Source organism: Ursus americanus, chromosome 17, assembly GCF_024610735.1.
Source record: "Ursus americanus isolate L20-20 chromosome 17, mUrsAme1.1.p, whole genome shotgun sequence".
Taxonomy (NCBI): domain Eukaryota; kingdom Metazoa; phylum Chordata; class Mammalia; order Carnivora; family Ursidae; genus Ursus; species Ursus americanus.
The window spans coordinates 53335245-53352296 of NC_142143.1; the positions used below are offsets into that span (position 1 = coordinate 53335245).

The following is a 17052-nucleotide window of genomic DNA, read 5'->3' on the forward strand; positions in this document are numbered from 1 at the left end:
AATTAGAAGAGAGGCCACAGATGGGGTGTGGTAATATAGGCGGAAATGGTAGAATGCTGTTGACTTGGTTGTTGGTTTCTTCTACAACTGTATTATTTTTTGTTTTTGTATTCTATGTGGATGAAAGTAAAAAAAAAAAATGCTATTTTCCTTCAGTGTACAAGTCAAAGTCCTTTGACTAGTAAGTCTTTAAAAATGATCCCTAATTCCTCCCCCAATCTCATCTACAGCTTCTCTCCTTCACTCTCTCTCTTCTAGGTAGGCTAAACATCTTGCCCTTTCTTGAACTTGTCAGACATGCTCCTAGCTCAGAATTTCACACTTTAAAACACGTTTCCTCTGTTTGGGATATTCTTTTTTCAGAAATCTGTTTATCTTATCACCTCCTTCATGTTTTTACACAAATGTCATCTTATCCACATTTTCCACCCTGTCCAAAATTGCAACCTCCTCATCCCCTTCCCTGCTTTATTATTTTCCCTAGCACCTAGTATCTAACATAGCTAGTGGTTTAATTTTTTTTATTGGTTTCTCCAGTAGAACTTAAGTTCCATGAGGTCTGAATGTCTTACTATTTTGTTTACTGTAAACTCAGCATTTAGAATAAATGTTTCTACATTTGTAAGTATTCAAATTTATTTGTCAAATGAATAAAGTGGTATGTTTTACAATGTATGTAGCTGCTTGTATGCTTTTTATACTTTTATTCATTTCTTCATTTATACCCCCTATCACCACCACTTTGTGAATGTGGCCAAATCCGTGTACGGAAAACCTCTGGACACTAGATACAACTCACCTGGTCGCACTTACCAGGCCTTCCCCCCACGCCTACTCTCTCTCAGAGAATGTAAGGGAAGAAAAAGATATATTTTTTATTCTAACTTAATATCAGCATAGCTGATGCTATATTACATAATGTTTGTATTCTAAGTGGAAAATGTATATTATGTCAAGTTCCACACTGTGCCAGACCTTCAATATTCATCTGAATCTCACTTACTGTCTTAACTTATTAGAAATATAGGAAGGTCCTTGAGCTCAGTGAAAACAGATTCTACCAAAGCCCCAGGAGAGGAATCATCCCTGGACTCCAAAGTAGTCCTGATAATTCCACTGGCCAGTAATTAGTTTAGGAGTGGTCAAGTGACCCAGTGTGGCTAGTGGGTAGAAGTGGGAGGCTATGGAAATGGGATTCAAAGTCCCTGCTTTCCTGATAATAAGGTCAAATCTAATTGGCATGGTGCTTTACTCTTCTGCACATCATCCTTCCCTCTCGCATTCGTCCTGCCTGGAGTGTGGCTGTGATGACTCCAGGGGTAGCTGTCTTGAGGGGATGAACAAGAGCAGAGCCGATATGCTAAGGCTGCCGGAACAGAAAATCAGAAAGACCCTTGGTCTCTGATGGCATCATTCAGTGCCTGCAAACAGCCTACTTCTGGATTTCTTGTGATGTGGAAAATAAAAATCTATTTGCATAAGTCATGTAATTGCGTTTTCTGTATTTTTGAATACATTCCTACTTGATGAAGCAGTGAATAAGTGATTCAAATACGTAGATGTAATTACCTAGTATTAATACAATAGCACCGTGTGACACATCCTGCTTATTTGCAATAATACATTCCCTGTGAAATACTTTAATAGCAATGGGTTATATTAAAGTACTAATGGGGGGGAGTCTGGGTGGTGCAGTCAGTTAAGTGTTTAACTCTTGGTCTCGGCTCAGTCATGATCTCATGGTTGTGAGATTGAGCCCTGGCTCCTCTCCATGCTCAGTGGGGAGTCTGCGTGAGCTTCTCTCTCCCTCTCCCCCTCCAGCTCATGCTCTAATAAATAAATAAATCTTAAAAAAATAAAGTACTAATGAGTTGTTAGGGAATTTCGTATATAATTTTAATTTATTGAAATGGGTAAACGAGGTAAAGTTATATTCAAAAGGGAGGTTAAAAAGGGGGGAGGAGCTCGTAACAGATAACAATAATAGCTAATATATACTGTTTATTACAAATGAGACAGAATTATGTGCTTTACATTTAATTTCCCATCCAATGCAAAGTTTGGGTGGTGCAGTCAGTTAAGTGTTTAACTCTTGGTCTCGGCTCAGTCATGATCTCATGGTTGTGAGATTGAGCCCTGGCTCCTCTCCATGCTCAGTGGGGAGTCTGCGTGAGCTTCTCTCTCCCTCTCCCCCTCCAGCTCATGCTCTAATAAATAAATAAATCTTAAAAAAATAAAGTACTAATGAGTTGTTAGGGAATTTCGTATATAATTTTAATTTATTGAAATGGGTAAACGAGGTAAAGTTATATTCAAAAGGGAGGTTAAAAAGGGGGGAGGAGCTCGTAACAGATAACAATAATAGCTAATATATACTGTTTATTACAAATGAGACAGAATTATGTGCTTTACATTTAATTTCCCATCCAATGCAATTTCATTCTAGATAGGACTGAGTCAAGATAGTTAGTAGGTGAGATGGGCACAAATTTAATATCAATGCCCCACTCAATGTCCTTTAAGTATAAGCATATAACTTTTCCCATTATCATGAGCAACACTTTTTAGGTCGATAACTCTCAGAGCCACATCCTTTATTATTCTGAAAATGTATTTTTAATCACTAATTTGAAATAACATGGGGATAAGAGTTCATGACAAAATTTAAAATGTTGAATTATGTCCTTGAATTAAAAATAAGTGAAAGGTGAGATACATTTTAAAAGCAATTTTCAAAACAAAACCCTTTTGATTTCTGGTCTGTTATGTAAAGCTCAGAAGTTGCCAGTCTGTCCTAACAACAGTGAAAAAGCTGAACAAACTAAAAAAATCAACACTTCCGAGACGCAAAAGAGAGGTGAGGTACCAGAACAGACGGCGGGCTCCCAAATTGGAGAGATAGCCAGGCAAACGCAAATAATCCCTACTTACCAAGCAGAAACTTACGAGCAGCGTGTTGCACAGGAACCAGAGCCAGTGTAAGAAAAACTGAGCAGTAATTGACAGAATTGCTGAAGTCTCAGTGGGGAAAAGTCTGAGAGTTAAAAACTCCAAACTCGGTCAGAGGAGGGCCCCATTCTTTTTGGGTTTTCCCCCTGGAGCTTTCCTAGGTGCATACAGTGAGTACTGGGGAAAAACTTCCTCATGCTTCTAGCAGGGAGAAGGGAAAAGGAACCATTTTGAAATACTCCAGAGCATTCTGTTTTTACTTAACAAGGACTGCCCTCAGAAGAAAGTATTTAACCAGAGCCTAACCTGCTGGTGCTTATCAGAGCCTAATTGACTTGGAGGAAGGAAAATACCCAACTTCACCTGGCTGTAGCCAGGAAAATATCCAATTACAGCCCCCCTCTAGCTTTCCAAGAAAGAGAAGGAAAATATCCAACTCTGGTTTACTCTAGCTATCCTGTCCCACCCAGGGTTGGGAGGGTGAGGGGAGGGAAAATAAAAAGCACGTGTGAACTACACAGTGCAGGGCACAGCCTCACTAAAAGACTGAGACCTAATCATAGTACTATAAAAAGCTTCCTTTTCTCCCACACACCACCACATTACTAAAGGCTTACTCAAGCACTTCCTTCTTCCAGTTCCTTCTACCAACATCATGTCTGACAAGGAAAACATTTACAAGACGTACTAAAAGGAAAAAGTACGGCCTGAAGAGGGAGAGCTAGCCTCCAAGCCAAACTCAGTTACGGCAGACATGTTGAAATTATCAGACCAGGAATTTAAAACACCTGTGCTAAGAGGTCTACTGGAGAAAGTACACAGCGTGCACGAGCAGATGGGCGATAGAAGCAGAGAGACAGAATTCTAAGAAGGATTCAGAAAGAAATCCAAGAGATCAGAAACACTGTCAGAGAGATGGAGAATGCCTTTGATGGGCTTGTTAGTCAATTGGACACAACAGAGGAAAAACATCTGTGAACATGAAGATATCTCAATAGAAATCTTCATAACTGAAAAGCAAAAAGAACAAAGACTGAAAACAAAACAGAACATACAACAACTGGTCCTACTACCAAAGTTGTAACACATGTGTAATGGGAATATCAGAAGAGGAAGAAGAGGAAGAAATATTTGAAATAATGATGACTAAGGATTCCCCCAATTAACATCAGGTACCAAACAACAGATCCAGAAAGCTTGGAGAACACCAAGCAGGATAAATGTTAAGAAAACTATACCTGGGCATGTGATTTTCAAACTATAGAAAAGTAAAAAAATAAGGCAAAAATATCCTGAAAAAAGCCGGGGGGGGGGGGAACACCTCACCTATAGAGAAGCAAAGCTAAGAATTACATTCACCTTCTCTTCAGAAACCAATCAAGCAGGAAGAGAGTGGAATGAAATATTTAAAATGTTGAGAGAAAAAATGCCACCAACCCGTAACTCTGTACACTGCAAAATTATCCTGCAAAACTGAAGGAGAAATACTTTTTAAGATGAACAAAAATTAAGGGAACTTTTCGCTGGTAGACCAGCCTTTAAAACGTTAAAAGAAGTTCTTTAGAAAGAAGGAAAATAATATGGGCCAGAAATTCAGGTCTACAAAAAGAAAGGAAGGGCATTAGAAAAGAATAAGTAAAGGTGAAATACAAACTTTTATTTATCTTATTCTTAATTAATCTAACACATATTTTGTCCAAAACAATAATAGCAACAATATATTCAATTATATGTGTGTGTGTGTGTATATATATATGCCTCTATATAGTGACATGAATGACAGCAATGATACAAGAGATAGGAGGGTAGAATTAGGATTGTTTTGTTATTACAAGGACTTGCACTACCTGTGAAGTGACAGTTATTTGAAAGTAGACTGGGTTAGTTATAACTCATTGTAAATCATATTGCAATCATTAGGCACACCACTAACAAAGAAAGAGGGAAAAGGAAATATAACCAATATGCTAAGAAAGGAGAGAAAATGGAATCATATAAAATGCTCAATTAAAGCCACAAAAGGCAGAAAAAGATCGGGAGGAACAAAGTACAAGGGCAACACATAGAAAATAGTAACAAATATGATAGACATTACCCCAACTATTCAGTTATCGTGTTAAATGTCATTGGTCTAAATGCACCAATCAAAAAGATTATCAGAGTAGAACAAAAAATAAGACCCACCTACATGTCGCCTATAAGAAACCCATTTGAAATATGAAGGCATATATAGATTAAAAGTGCGTGAATGGAGAAAAATATACTATGCTAATACTAATCAAAAGAAAGTAGGAGGAGCTTATAGAATTTCAGAGAGCACACACTTTATTTACAGCAAGTAAAGGTATCAGGAATAAAGAGAGGCATTATATAATGATTAAGGGGTCAGTTCTCCACAATGAACCTTAATGTGTATGTCCCTAACAAAGCATCAAAATACGTGAGGTCAAAACTGATAGAACTGCAAGGAGAAATTGATGAACCCACTGTTACAGCTGGCGACATTCAATCCTCCATCAAAAATGCACAGCTGCTGTATCTAGCAACCAGAAAATCAGTAAGGACACAGCTGAACTCATCAACACTTTCAAACGACCGTAATTGACATCTGTAGGCTACTTCATCTAACAGTAGCAGAATACACTCTCTTATCAAATTTATATGAAATATTCACCAACACAGATCACATTCTGGGCCATAAAACAGACCTTAATAAACTTAAAATAGTAGAGAGTAGGCGATGTCCGTTCTCAGACCACAATGGTATTAAACTAGAAATCAATTAACGGAAAGAGAACTGAAAATCCCCAAACATGTGGGGATTAATCATCATACGTCTAAGCAACACACGGGTCAAAGAAGAAATGTCAAGATAAATTTTAAAATACTTTGTATTTTTACAGAGATCAGTTGTAGGTACGGAACCACTCCGCTGGGGGATGTTGATAATAGGGAAGACTACGCATGTGTGGGACAGGGCGTAAGATGAGAAATCTGTACTTTTTTTGCTTGAACTTGAAACTGCTTTTTAAAAAATTAAGCCTACTTAAAAAAAGTTAAAGAAGGGAAAATAGGCTGAGCGTGTTTTGAGGGGTACTTCTGTGGTGCAGGTAATGTCCTCTTTTCAAACTGAGTGTGTTCCTTCTGTGCACTCATGAAAAACTACTAAACAGTAGACATTCATTTCAGCCCTTGAGAATGATTTGTATTTCGGCTGTGTTTGACTTCCAATGACATTAATCAATTATGTGTATTCCGAAAAAAAGGTAAAAAAAAAAAAAGTAGTACCCTCATATTTGATGCTGGAAATTGTTTTGATTAGCATAGTGTAGCAAGCATTTAACGGTCCTTAAGAAAACGCTGCAGATTTCATTTCAAAATTTAATATGAACATTTATTTGCCATTTTAATTTTAATTTAATGTGCAATACAGGTTTTTTTTCTTGCATATTATACAAATATATATGCATATACTTTCCAAGAAACAGCATAGGCCTGCAATACAAGTTAGTGAGCAATAAGAAATAATAATTAAAATACAATAAGAATAGAGCAAAAGGAACATATACAATGCTAAATTGCATAATTCAAACGAAAAGATATTTTAGTTTTGTGTGCTCCTCCCCTTCCCCCACCCAAAAAGAAGAACTGAAGCTTAGTAGACAAGAGAACTTATGATGAATATAAATATTAGAAAATAAGTAGCACCTTTGGTCAATAAAATGATTGTCAACATTTATTTCTAGGAAGCCTAAGAGAGCATTTCTGACTTTGTAAATAAAACTAGTTAATATGTACCATGAAGTTTAACTGCTGCATATTTCAGAACTTGCATAGGAATGTTTACTGATGGAATAAAAAGAAAATCCTCAAAATAGAGTATCAATTTTTAGAAAACAAAAATGTTACAGGTATTTGTTTTCTGTATCTCACTTTGAAAATTAGCCAGAGAATTCCTCCAATACCCATTCAGCTTGCATCATAAGATACTGTAGTATTAATTTAATAATCTAGATCCATCCATTTGTTTCAATAGAGGAATTTTTCTGTGCATGGCACTCTGCTAGGCATTAAAGCTGATATTATAACTAAGATAACATCTTTGTCCACAAGGAGCTCACATTCTAGTAAGATAGAGATGAACTTGAAAGTATATTCAAAACTCAGGCAAAATATATACTGCCATAAAGGAATTTAACATTTGGTTTCAAATTAGTTGTGCAGAGAAACAGAAACTACAATTAACAGAGACAGTATAAATGAAAATTGAGTGATAAATGATTCAGTAGTCAACAAGTTTGCTTAAAAATGAGGAATTAGGAAAAAAATGAAGTAGGAACATATTGAACTGAATATACTTTTAAAATAATCAACAACATACCGTATTCCCGATTTAAATAAATCTACATTGTTTAGTTAAAAACAAAATAGGTATTTGTATGAAAATGCTAGTTTTTTCATTTTGTTAATTTTCCCCCACGTTTTATTTGCCAAGTTCAGAACTACTGTATATGCAAAAATGATAGAAATAAATATATATTCCAAGATCAAATCACAATCACTTTAAGTACATTCATCTGTAAGAAGGCAAAAAGAAGTACATTCTATCTTACATTTTAAAACTTTGACTGGCATTTAAATTATTTCATATCATATTGATTTTTAAAAAAATGAAATATGTACAGTCATGATTTAGGTCATGTAAAAATAACTGACTGGATCATCTTAGGTGTCAAGCAAATCTACCCTTTCTCTTCATTTCCCTATCATAGTAATTGTAGTTCATAGACCATGTGACAGTAGGATCATTTGTTCAGGGGTCTCTAAAAGTGCCTAGAGAACAAACAAGTCAACTACATTTTTTTCACTTAAAAATCATAAAAATACAGCCCAAGATACAATTTATATTAAAAAAAAATTCTACAGATTAACCCCTAAAGAATTCTTGCAAAAGCTAGCTAGGTTGGCCGTGACCAAGCAATGTCTTACATGTCTACTTAGCAACATGTCATTATGTATAACTTTTATCCCAATAATCTTTTGATATTTGCCCAAGCGTACCAATGGGATAAGAAAGAAATATTTGTTGAAGAACGTAAGTAGGAAATGTTTTCAGAAATTCCTCAGAAATAAGGAATTATTCATTCTAGGAAATGTTCACCAATATAGTAGTTTACAATATTTGGAGGGAAGTGCTTTTAAATAAGAAGATTCAAATCAAATGTAAATTTTAGCAAATACATGGAAATATCTTACTGTCCCATCTTCAACATAGGAATTTCTATACCTGACTCATATGTAAGTAATTTGCGATCTCATTTTTATCATATTACAAAGAAGGGAGCTTCTATTTATTGATGCACTCACTGCAGCTACTGAAGATTACCCTGTCACAAAGACAAGACAAATCCAGTATATATGGATGTCAGTTTGGCTCAGTCTAACCAAAACATGTCACTGACTACAAGTGCATCATGGGCTCTATTCGTGAAAGATTTTACTGTGACACATCAGTTCATCAAAACTTTTATTAAAGTATGTTCTTAGGGTAAATATCTTTGATGAATTAGGCAAACTGCGAGTACAGATTGTTTTCACACTTTTACAGAGCAAGTCCCTAATAGAAACCATTTTCCCCTTTTATCTAGAAGTGATTTTTTTTCTGAAATAGAATCAAAAGGGGAAATCTGAAAAAAAATCTAGATAAGATGGGTACAGAGGAAGATGGTATCACTAAGATAAAAGAAACTATAGTTCTACAATTGCTAGACACCTGTTGTCAGGTTTTGTGTTAACTACTTGAAATGACTATTTAATAAAGGAAGAATTTTTGAGCTAGGTCTTATTAATTTTATTAACTCATCCTCAGATTCTTGGATCAAGTAATATTTTTGGAGTAACCTCCTCAAAGTTATACAATGAAGATAATTTCTTGCATACAACTTAATATTTAACAAACTTGCATCGTGTGTTCTGGAATTAAATTTTTAGGAAACAAGTGAATGATGCTACTAAAATAAACTATGAACACAAAGAAAGGAGGAATTAATGGAATATTGACACATGGATTCTATAAGCATATTATTGGTGAGTATTTTCAATGACTTAGATATTGCTGTAACAACATATATTGTGCAAAATCATTCAACCCACCAATTATTATGTCCAGTTTACTCAGAATTATCTACTGTTGGGAATCATTAAATACTCTTCAAATTAAATTTACAAACACGATTTTGCAAAGTATGACTCAGAGGAAATACATTCATTTTGGAAATAAAGGATTTATCAAGCAAGGTTAGAATAAGTGTTTCCAGGTATATATATATTCAGTCTATAAAGTTTACCATTAAAATAGGATGGCTTATGCAGTGCAAAGGAGAAAAAGGTGGGTCAGGAGTCAAGACTTGGGTTCTACTTCTTACCCTGCATTAACTCAAAAGATAGATATATGTTTAGGCAAAGCTCTTAAACTATTCTAGTCTTATTCTATAAAAATGTACATATCTTACAAACCTAGGGTAGAGAAGATGAAATGAATTAAATATATTTTTGATACATAAATATATCAAAACCAAAATACAATGCAAATCAAAATACAATTACATCTAATGCTTAGAAAATAAACACTTTAAAGACTTATTTATTTATTTATTTAAGAGAGAGAGCGAGAGAGAGAGAGAAAGCACGAGCAGGGGAAGGGGCAGAGGGAGAGGGAGAGAGAGAACTCCAAGTAGACTCCACACTGAACATGGAGCCCAACTTGGGGCTCGATCTCACCACCCTGAGATCATGACCTGAGCTGAAACCAAGAGTTGGTCGCTCAACCAACTGAGCCACCCAGGCGCCCCAAAAATAATACTTTAGTTCACATGTCCTTTCTCACTAAATCCAGAAATCTTCATACTTCAGTTACAAATAGAAAGCATGTGGTAGAAAAATAAAGTCCTTTAAATAGTATATCCAAAATTTGTACTCCACTCCAATGAACAAGCTATATAAACTAGGTCTAACTTCAAAAATCTTTTTTAGATCCGTACGAAAGTAAAATCACAACCAACCCAGAAGAAAAAGCTTAGAGGAATATGTCTCAAAATTCACCCTGAAATTCATATAAGAATTCCAAACTTTGGTTCATCTGAACAATATTCCTTGATAGAATATTGAGTAGCAATGTTTTCCTATAGAAGCTTCTTTAGCTTATTTTCCCATATTTGAATTTTAAACAAAAAGCTTGTTTTACTATGTGAAGAAAAAAAATATTTGCTGAAACGGTAATGAATTAATCACCTACTAAAATGTTCCTGAATGTTACTCACACTATTAACAAATACATATGGTGACTGAAAACTATGGCGTTCGTGCACACAGGGGAAGCGTAACTAAACCCGCTAAAGAAACAAGAATTCTGTATGAAAAGTGCCCAGAATTGATGAAAAATGCTTAAGAAGCTGGCTAGAGAGATTGTGGAAAAACAATGAAAAGAATATTATTTTAAAAGATAGTTATGAGAAAAAAAAGGAGGCGAGAAGGTAAGGCAGCTCAGGATTGGGATGGGAGAAATAATTCCGTCTAAACAATTCCCGCATGCTCTATTAATGCCCCAAATTCTGTTTGCAATATTACTTTTCCTCTTAGCGCAGGGACCCAAAAGTATGATTCTCAGTGCTGTAACAATGCTTTCATGCACTGCACGTAAGTGGGATAAAGCGAAGGAAAGGCAGTGTGGGGGAAGACTAACTTAAACCAGATTGCAGGATCTTGTAGGAGTTAAAAATTAAATAGTGTACAAACAGCTAATGGCAAAGAAGAGAAAATGAGAACGACAAAAAATGATGTGAGCTCAGCAAATTGTTCATGTTTTAACTACCAACAAAGATAATTCCTGATTTTGATTATACAAGCATTTAATTACTGATAATTGAGGCTCTCAGCTTGTAAGTGCAGGGAGACTGTGCACATGGATGTGTAAAAATTAAAACCTAAAAAACAAAGTGAGTTGAATAAAGATTCTAATTTCAATTTATATCTGAATAGTTTTGAGGCTGCTTGGTACTGTGAAGTGTTGTGGTAAGGAATCTACTTGGCATGATGTATGGGGATCTCATTGCCCTGAAAGAGCATATAGGATATGTAATGGTGCTGGGCTGTTGTGGTAAGCTTTGTTTCTCGAAGTCATGAGGCACTTTAAGACGATTAGAAACATCCAGAATAGTTAGTGCCAAGGACAGTGAGATTGATTTTTCAAGATTCCTAAAAATCATATTCAATTATAAATTTATCATGCACAAGGAAGACTCATATTAACAAAACGTCTTCTAGATTGTAAGCACCTTCCTTTTCCAGGATACCTCAAGCCTCCAGTCACAGGAGTTCCCTCACTTGTGAAGATGAGAGGTCATGGCCAAAAGTATAAACTGCTGACTCCAGGAAGAGGGCCATTCCTACAAATCACAACTAAATAAGACCAGATGCAGCATGTGTGATTTTGTGCAAGGTGTAAGACCCTAGAAGTATGCCATCTAAAATAATGCTAAGGAGAACACTACCCTATGGATGTCAAAAGTCTTAGACGGAAAGGACAAAAGCAAGGACACTTGTTCTATCCATAGAACAAATGGACAGAGAGGACAATGGCAGTTACAGACGTTCAAGGAAATTTGAAAAATGAGTTAGGACGTAGGGGCAGTTGCATTAAATGATGAAAATATATACTGTATAGATGAACCAATCATTTATATCTTGTAATCTTTTTAAGTTTCTTTGGTAGCTTGGATGATCCTATAAATGGGAATCTCTGTAACTCTGAATATAATGTTTTATATGAAGCACTTTTGGAGTCATAATAAGTAGCAACCAATAGGGGAATTACTTATCCATAAAGAAAATAATATTTTTCCTCTAAATCCAACCTCAGGGAAAATATATTATCCCTGAGTCATATAAATATGTCATTATTTTTGTGCAAAAAGTCGTATTAAAACAATTATGGCTATTATACAGTTATTACCACTATTTGGGATAATTTGCATTGGTTAGAAAAGCAGGCAACTTGAAATTATATATTCAGTTTATAGCAAACAGTCTCTAATGAACACTAAATAAATCAGAATACAAACTGCAGTTAAACCTAATTGGTTTACTGTATAGGGCTTAAATTTTTTGTATCTATATTTTATCTACTGTTGCTTCTATAGGTTCTGTTGAAGGCAGCAAGCTAGTGGACACCCTGGGGGCTCTTTCTGCTTCGAGATAAATCCAAGTTTTAGTTCTGGGTCTGTCACATACAACTTTTCACTTTGGGTAAATTAGCTGAACTTTGTGTGTCCGATTTTTGTTTTGTTTCTCTCATCTCTAATATCAGGTCAATAGTCTCTACTTACAATTTGGTTTGAATATTAAAAGGTATTCTGTAGGCAAAATGCACGATATAAATATTAGTCCCTTCTCAACTTCATACCCTTTCTCCCTATTAAATGGAGCCTAACGATCATGATTTTTAATCTTGTTTTATTACAAGTGTGCAACATTATATGTATGAGAGGACTTTAAAAGGTACTTTTGGATGGAAAATCTTTTTCAGTTAACTGATTAAGGATTGTTCTACATTTTATAATATCAATATAAAAACTTACATTTACATCATACATGTTTTCTCAGTATCCTCAATTGTCACGTGCAGCCAGAGGAGGAGGAGTGAAAAATAAAACAAAAACCTAGATTTTTAAACTGCACATTCAAATATATCAAACTTATTTTACTTGTTTTCTAGTGTCTAGGGGTGGGGCATGAGATAAGACAGTTGGAACTTGATACTAGAGAAGTAAAACTCATGAATTTACATTGAGAAACATCATGTCTTCCAACGTGAAGTACGCTAGAGCCTGACCCAGTGACTCTTACACGTGTGTTGACTGGACGCCCCCCCACCCCCAAAATAAAGTATCAGGAAAGAGGGTAGGGATGGGTCAGGACAAGTCTATACCCAATATTCTATTCATAAATTAGTGAAGGCATATTTAAGGTTAAATTGTGACAAATACGGGCACCTAGTTATCACAAGTAGAAAAATAAAGTAGCCAGTGATCATGAATTATTTTAGTACCCTGGTTGATAACCTCCCTTCTTTACAGTACCCCAGTGGGGGGATGGGACTAAAAGGAATTTTAATGGTGTGCTCTGATTTTGCTTCATGACATCTTGAACATCTAAAACCCGTCACTCTCTAGGGAAAGAAATATGTTCTACACTGATCACTGCAGACACAGAAGCCAACCACATGGCTTCCTCTAGACTGTGTGGATCTTCTGGGTTGATAGTCTCTTCTCGGTCTTCAAAAGATTCTCTTTTTTTTTTTTTTTAAAGATTTTTTTATTTATTCATTTGACAGAGAGAGAGACAGCCAGCGAGAGAGGGAACACAAGCAGGGGTAGTGGGAGAGGAAGAAGCAGGCTCATAGCAGAAGAGCCTGATGTGGGGCTCGATCCCAGGACTCCGGGATCACGCCCTGAGCCGAAGGCAGATGCTTAACGACTGAGCCACCCAGGCGCCCCCGAAAGATTCTCTTAAAGCAACAAATATTCTTACAAGTTCAAGGGAGTGGAGAGAGTGACCGACTAGAAAATTATTTTACCCTGGAACGATTCTCAATCCTGTATGTGAGTCTATGTCGCCGTTTCAAGTGTGTTCTAAATTAATTTTCAACATTTAATATGGTAATTAACATGTGTGCATATTTGTAACTTCGTGTAGGGCTGTTGCCAGGCATGGCGGTATACATGTCATGTGCTTTTAATGTGCAATTTTACTTCCCTTTCTTTTGTAACAATTTAATACATAGTGTCAGAAATGAAAAGTTAATGAAGGTGACCAAAGACAAACAGAACAAATAAGAATTGGTTTTGACCTGACAAAAACCTCATCAGTAAGTAAATACACCTCCTTCCATGGAGGAAGGCGCTGGAACGCACCCATGAGCTTGTCTCTACCAGCAACTGACAAAAAGGACTAAAGCCTTGGGCCCAATACCTCACTATCATGACTTTGCTGTTTATTTCCCCCTGGGATCTGATATGCATATTAATTTAAATACGTTTCTTCGGAGAATTGAAGACATTTTTTGGAAATGTTTAAGACCAGAGAGCTACTACACAATTTACGATGTTGCATTTCTTATGACGAGTCAGAGTTGAATACAAAAGCACTAACAATATGAAAGTAGCTCCTTGAAGACTCAAGACTGGGCAAAACTAAATTAAAAACAGCCATACACTGCCACATTTTGCCTGATTTATTTGCCTATGGTATTGGCACAAGTTGTTTCATTTAATATTTAAAAAATACAAATTCCTCTTCATCTGCAAACAAAATGAATGCTAAATGAAATATGGGATTTTATATAGCTTCTTAAGTATGAGCCACATGCTTAACCAGTGCATAAATTTTACAAATCAAATCCTTAATGTTAATTATCACAAAAGCTTGGTGTCCAGGTGCAATCTTACAAGAAATAAGATAGCACCTGCCTCCACTGCAATTAAAAAAAAAAAAAATGAACAGCAAATTCCTTTTGACATCTTAAGAGTAACATCGCTTCAATAATCAGGCGCTAAATGTTTTTCATTAATCATACTCTTAATTTTAACTTCAGATTTGCTGATGTAAATACTTATAACTTTAGCCATAAGGCACACATTTTTTCTTGTTTAAAAGCACTGTATTACTCTAACTGGTATTTATAGTTCTGAGTGCACAGTAACTATCATATGCCTGAATATTCAAGGGTGATTCAGATTCTCAGATATTAAATCTCAGATGTTAAATCTTTATGAAAATAAGAAACTGCTAAATTAAACTGGCCGACAATGTTGCAGGCTTCTTGCTATGGTGTGATACACTATGCCTACCCTTCCCAAGTATATATACTGAGTTACGTGCAGCCTCCAGTTCTAGAAACCTTTTGTTATCTAACAGTCTCCCGGTTATGCTCCCAGGCAGGAGGAAGTCTCATCGGGAGGGGGTGGGATTTTGAAGTGCTGCCAGTCCTACAGCATGAGGAATTTCAGTGGCCAAGTGAAAGGCCAGTTTGGGTTTCTGTGTTTTGCGTTTGCATTTTAGGGAGGGGCGAGAGATGACAGAATTTAGAGGGCTCGGTATAAGCACCTCTCACTCTTAGTCAGCTTTACTCAGATCACTCATAACAGTAATCCTCTGATCACTGTATGTGTTGGAAAAATTAGAATTTGGCCTATTTGTCAGCCTGTCAACCAGGATTCTGGTAAATTCCATTTTTAAGTCTCAGTATGACAGTGAGTCTAGAGTGAGCTCTGATTAAAAGAAATCCCTGGTTATTATTTTCTGGATTAGTAACTAAAATCCTTTTAAAATCAATGAACACAGCTCATTGTGAGGAGTCACTTAGGCTTTTAATTTGATTTACATGTTAAGTAAGAATTCTGAAAATTATTTGAGGCTCCTATTCTCTAGCACCAGGTACTAATGACCGTCCTCAAAGAAATCACGTGCATGGATTAATCAAATCTAACAGTGCTTAAAAATAATAGTTTAAAATGGAGGAGTTTTTTTTTTTCAAATTTATTTTATACATGCAAATACCTTTTTTTAAGCAGTTAGTTGCATTTTCAAATTAAGATCATTCTTATTTTCACCCATGTTCTTATCTTTAAAATTCACATTGTAAAGTAGTATGCAGATATAACACATTTCTTCATTCTCCATGGATTTATTTTGAAAGTTAAAAAAGGGATAATATTCTTTTTGAACTTACTTGTCTTTTGTTCGCTGGATACTCTGTGCACGTGTGTACATACAGGTGAGTGTCTGTGTGCGTGTGCACACTAGAAAATTCATTTTCCTTCAATTCCATTTCACACTAAAAAATGAAATTTGGACAGGCTCTTCTTATAGGATTAAACATATACCTTCTAAGTGCTGAAGCCAGGGGTTTGGGACTCAGATCTCTATAACCAAGACTGGAAGTCCCTGGAAGACTTGAAAACTACTTTAACCATGACAGCCAGAGTCATGTACGGAAATAAACCCATTGTGTGGATTCTTTATAGGCATAATCTCAAAACTGAACTATCCAAACAAGTGTTAAAAAACAAACTTATAAAAATCTCATCTCCATCCTTCAGTATGACTCCTCATTTCAAGGAAAGAGTTTCCCGATATTTTGGAAAAAAAAAAAAAAAACAAACTCCTAAGAAAGTCATAAACACTGAAATCAGAGATGTGATTCTTGTTAAATATTAGTTTCTCTTTCTGAAGAATTATTCTCTGTTCTTGTACTTTTGACGTTAACATCATCATGATTAGATTTGTTCAAGGGTTCAGACTCTCTGGACTCGGGCGCATGCAGGTTCTTACTCCTTGCTTCTTCCTCCCTTTCCTTTGCAAGCAGTCTGTAGTTTATAGCGTTGCCGATGAGCAGCCAAAGGCTGGAGAGGAGCACAATAGCTCCACAGGCTAGATACATGTATTTATACTGTCCAGTGTGATCCACCAATTTACCTAAGAGGCAGAGAACAGCTGTTAGAACAGCATAATAAAACAGCCGTAGAATGCTAACATTTCCAATAAATTCTTCCACCAAGTATGTACCTATTTCTTATTTAAGTTAATATTGAATGAGTTTTTAACAAAAAGTATTCTAGATTATGAATTCTATATATGCATAAAAAAGGCATGTATGCACACACAGCATTATATTACCAATATATTCAATTTCTTAAAGATTATTCCCCTCAGTAAAAATGTACAACCAACACAATATACGTATATATCTGTTTGTGTGTGTATCATAAAGACATGTACGTGTGAGGCATGTTTTTGTATCTACATGTATATAAATAGATATACTTATTTATTAATATTCATACATTGAGACTGTTTCATCCTTTCCATGCTTCTTTTCAATAAAAAGGAAAAAATTACATTTTTTAGTAAAGACCCAAAGGCTTTTTTAAGGTTCTTGACACGGCATAATATTTACTCAATGCTTTTTCTATGCCCAGCACTAGGCTAAACACTTTTTTTTTTTTAAGATTTTTAATTTATTTATTTGAGAGAGACAGAGCATGA

General features: G+C 35.6%; 1 protein-coding gene across 6 annotated transcripts in view; it reads right to left on the reverse strand.

Moving 5' to 3' along the window:
• Window positions 1–7850: 7850 nt before the first annotated feature.
• SLC16A7 (solute carrier family 16 member 7) overlaps window positions 7851–17052 on the reverse strand; it is a 162911-nt gene continuing 153709 nt past the window's right edge. For all 6 annotated transcript variants that reach the window (XM_045789700.2, XM_045789701.2, XM_087869008.1 and 3 more), the window contains one exon: window positions 7851–16482. In XM_045789700.2, coding sequence (XP_045645656.2) covers window positions 16214–16482 — 269 coding nt within the window. In that variant the 3' untranslated portion in view covers window positions 7851–16213. The remainder of the gene's footprint in view (window positions 16483–17052) is intronic.